Source organism: Plecotus auritus, assembly GCF_963455305.1.
Source record: "Plecotus auritus genome assembly, chromosome: 10".
In the NCBI taxonomy this organism is placed as follows: domain Eukaryota; kingdom Metazoa; phylum Chordata; class Mammalia; order Chiroptera; family Vespertilionidae; genus Plecotus; species Plecotus auritus.
The window spans coordinates 41,610,248-41,614,262 of NC_137785.1; the positions used below are offsets into that span (position 1 = coordinate 41,610,248).

The following is a 4,015-nucleotide window of genomic DNA, read 5'->3' on the forward strand; positions in this document are numbered from 1 at the left end:
AGCATGCTCTGGAGAGAAGGCCAAAGGTATAGCTGAAGAACCTTTTGTCAGTGCTAAAGAGATTAAGCATGCGCGAAGGGGAACACAGTTGGGGGACTGGAGCAATCTAGGTGAGAAATAATGGGGCATTGGTCGGGAAGTATATGAGGTGGTCCAGCTCTATAGGTGATGAAAATTGGTTGGGTTCTGGATATAATGGAAGACAGAACTGATGATATTTTCTGATTGATTATATATTCTTTGTGAGAGAGAATTGTTGAGGATTATTCCAAAGCATTGGGTGTGGATAACTGGAAGGATGCAGTTGACATTTCCTGAGGTAAGTTTAGAAGAAAATTCCAGGAGCTAATTTATAATGGAATAGATTGATATTTCCATTTAAAAGAGCAAGTGGAGATTTTTTAAAAGTAATCCTATATAATCAAACTCTAATATGCAAATCAACCGAATGGCGGAATGACCAGTTGCTATGATGCGCACTGATCACCAGGGGACAGACACTCAATGCAGGAGTTGCCCCCTTGTGGTCAGTGCGTTCCCACAGGGGGAGTGCCGCTCAGCCAAAAGCCAGGCTCATGGCTGACAAGTGCAGTGGCAGTGGCGGGAGCCTCTCCTGCCTCCGCAGCAGTGCTAAGGACCCCTCGGGGAATGTCCGACTGCCTGTGAGAAAGCATAGGCTGGGCTGCAGGACACCCCACCCCGCCAGTGCACAAATGTCATGCACTGGACCTCTAGTTGAATATAGGAGTCCAGAGACAAGCATCTAGGTCCAGTCTACAGCTATAAATTTAGGGTCATCAAATAGAGATACTATCTGAAGCACTAAGACTGAAAGATGGTCATCAGAAAGGGACTGCAGATACAAAATAAGAAGTTCAAAAACTGAGTCATGGGAGTCTCCAAAATTAAAAGTATAGGAGAAGAGGAGGGACCAGCAGAGGAGGCTGTGAAGAAGTGTAGTAGGAGAAAAACCAGGAGAGTGTGAAGTTCTGCTAACCCAAGTGAAGAAAGTGTTTCAATGGAAGGGTGATCAGAAGTGTCAGATACACCCTTTTAGCTTCCGCTCCTGGTCCATGTGAGGGGCAGACGGCTGAGATGAGCGGGATTCGGGCTGCTAAGAGCCTCTGGCTCTAAGGGAACAGGAAGAACTAGAAGATTTGCCAAATGACTACCCCTCGAGCACCAGTGAAGATGAGGGGGATGGTGGTGGAGAGCGAAAGCATCAAAAGCTTCTGGAAGCAATCAGTTCCCTTGATGGAAAGAATAGGTGGAAATTGGTTGAGAGATCTGAGGCTAGTCTGAAGGTGTCAGAGTTCACGGTCAGTTCTGAAGGATCAGGAGAAAGGCTAGTCCTTTCAGATCTGCCTGAGCCTGTTAAAACTTCATCCTCGTTGGCCACTGTGGAAAAGCAACTGAATAGAGTCAAATCAAAGAAGACTGTGGAGCTACCCCTTAACATAGAAGAGGTTGAGCGGATCCACAGAGAAGTGGCATTCAATAAAACCTCACAGACGCTCTCCAAATGGGATCCTATCGTTCAGAAGAACCGACAAGCAGAACAGCTGGTATTCCTCCTGATGAAGGAGCAGTCAGCCTTTGCTCCCATTGAGCAGGTGCTCAATGGCTGGAAGGCAAGAACACCCCTGGAGCAGGAGATTTTTAACCTCCTCTGTAAGAAAAAGCAGCCAGTGACAGACCCTTTACTGACTCCTGTGGAAAAGGCCTCTCTCAAAGCCATGAGCCTGGAAGAGGCTAAGATGCGCCGAGCAGAGCTTCAGGGGGCCCGGGCCCTGCAGTCTTACTATGAGGCCAGGGCTCGAAGAGAGAAGAAAATCAAAAGCAAAAAGTATCACAGAGTTCTAAAGAAAGGAAAGGTCAAGAAAGCCCTAAAAGAGTTTGAGAAGCTGCGGAAGACCAATCCTGCTGCTGCACTGGAGGAACTGGAAAAACTCGAAAAGGCCAGAATGATGGAGCGAATGAGCCTTAAGCACCAGAACAGTGGAAAATGGGTGAAGTCAAAGGCAATCATGGCCAAATATGACCTGGAGGCTCGCCAGGCTACGCAGGATCAGTTGGCCAGGAACAAAGAACTGACACAGAAAGTCCAGGTTGCCTCCGAGAGTGAGGAAGAGGAGGGAGGTGAGGAAGAAGAGGGTGATCTCCTTGTCCCTGATGCGGTGAATGAGGCACACGTGACTGCAGATGGACTGAACCCCCGGATGGTCAGGAATCACTCTGGTGATGCAAAAGAGGCTGAAATCCAGAAGGACCCTGAACAACTTCCAGAGCCCATGGCCAACGAGGCTTCTAAAAGTAAGGAAGAAGAAAGACCAGTGGCAGAGGAAGAAATTTTGTTGAAAGAATTTGAGGAAAGGCGATCGCTTAGGAAAAAGTCAGGGCTCAACCAGGATGCCAAGCCCGTGGGCAGACAAGAAACAAAAGATTCTAGCACCCAGGAGGTGCTATCCGAACTGAGGGCACTGTCTCAGAAACTCAACAAGGACAACTATCAGTGCAGGAAGCAAAACGTGGGTTCAGCGAGGACTGTTTTGTCCGTCCAGAGAGAGGGACCTGCTGGGGAAGAAGAGGAGCCCCTGTTGCTGCAGAGGCCAGAGAGAGCACAGTCTGGAGGAGCTAGAGGAACTGAGCAAAGAAGGACACTTTCAAAATGAGGAGTTTCCCAGGCCTGCGTTAGAAGGGCAGCAGCTGGAGAGGAATAATCAGCCTAGTGCTCCCAAGAGGAAAACGAAGGAAAAAATGATTGACCTACAGAACACCCTAACCACAAAATCTCCTTCCATGAAGTCTTTGGCTGTCCCCACAGTAGAGGAGTTGGATGATGAACAGGAGAGAGAGCAAAAGCAAATGATAAAGGAAGCTTTTGCTGGTGATGATGTCATCAGAGATTTCTTGAAAGAGAAGAGAGAAACTGTGGAGGCGAGTAAGCCAAAGGACATGGACCTGGCTCTGGCTGGCTGGGGCGTGTGGGGCGGTGGGGGCCTGAAGCCCAGTGCCAAGAAGAGACACCGGTTTCTCATTAAAGCACCTGAAGGTCCTCCAAGAAAAGACAAGAATTTACCAAATGTGATTATCAATGAGAAGCGAAACATCCATGCAGCAGCTCACCAGGTGAGGGTGCTTCCATATCCATTTACCCACCATCAACAATTTGAGAGGACCATCTAGACCCCTATAGGATCTACATGGAACACCCAGAGAGCCTTCTAAAAGCTGACTACACCCAAGGTTGTCACCAAGCCAGGACATATCATTAAGCCTATAAAAGCAGAGGATGTGGGTTACCGGTCTTCCTCAAGGTCGGACCTCTCTGTCATACAGAGGAATCCAAAACGACTCTCCATACATCACAAAAAACAGCTGAAGAAAAAAAAACTAAAGAATGAGTTGCTGGAGGAGTGACATCTTGGTGCCCAGAACCAGGACTCCACCCAGAGTGCTCCTCCATTGGCTGGGTTTTACTACAAGCTACAGAATCAATTTCAAAATTTGTTAGCACACATTTTAGGAATAAAGGCATTTTTATCTATTTCAAAAAAAAAAAAAAAAGAAGTGTCAGATACTGCTGAGAAGATGAGGAAAAGGACAGAATTGTCCATGGGATTTGGCAACCTGGAAATCCTTGGAGATGTTGGCTACAGAAGTTTTGTTATAATATTGGGAATAGAAGTTACACATGATGATTTTAGTCAGGGATAAGAGAGAGAATTTGAAGACAGTATATATAGGAAATGAAATAAAATTGACTGGAAAGTGCATTAATTTTGCTTTTAAAACATCCACAAATTTGGCCAGAATAAGCTCATTACTAAGTTAAAAGGAAAAAGCTTTGCTAAGAGGCACCAGATGCCTAAAGGTATAAAGGAAATGAGTAACCAACATGGATCATTCAATTAGAGAGTTTGCTAATTTAAAAAAGAGGTAGTAAGTGCATGGTAATTTGCAAGATCTAAGGGGGGAAAGCAAATGTGATTGTTTTAATCTGCTTACTCTGTTA

General features: G+C 46.2%; 1 protein-coding gene across 1 annotated transcript; it reads left to right on the forward strand.

Annotated features, from left to right (window-relative positions):
• Positions 1-1,095: 1,095 nt before the first annotated feature.
• Positions 1,096-3,420, forward strand: LOC308236007 (U3 small nucleolar RNA-associated protein 14 homolog A-like; the record flags this gene model as incomplete). Its single annotated transcript, XM_080645222.1, is given in 5 exon segments — positions 1,096-1,122; positions 1,125-2,623; positions 2,625-3,183; positions 3,187-3,225; positions 3,229-3,420. Coding segments are annotated over 5 exon segments (2,316 nt in total).
• Between the last annotated feature and the right edge of the window lie 595 nt (positions 3,421-4,015).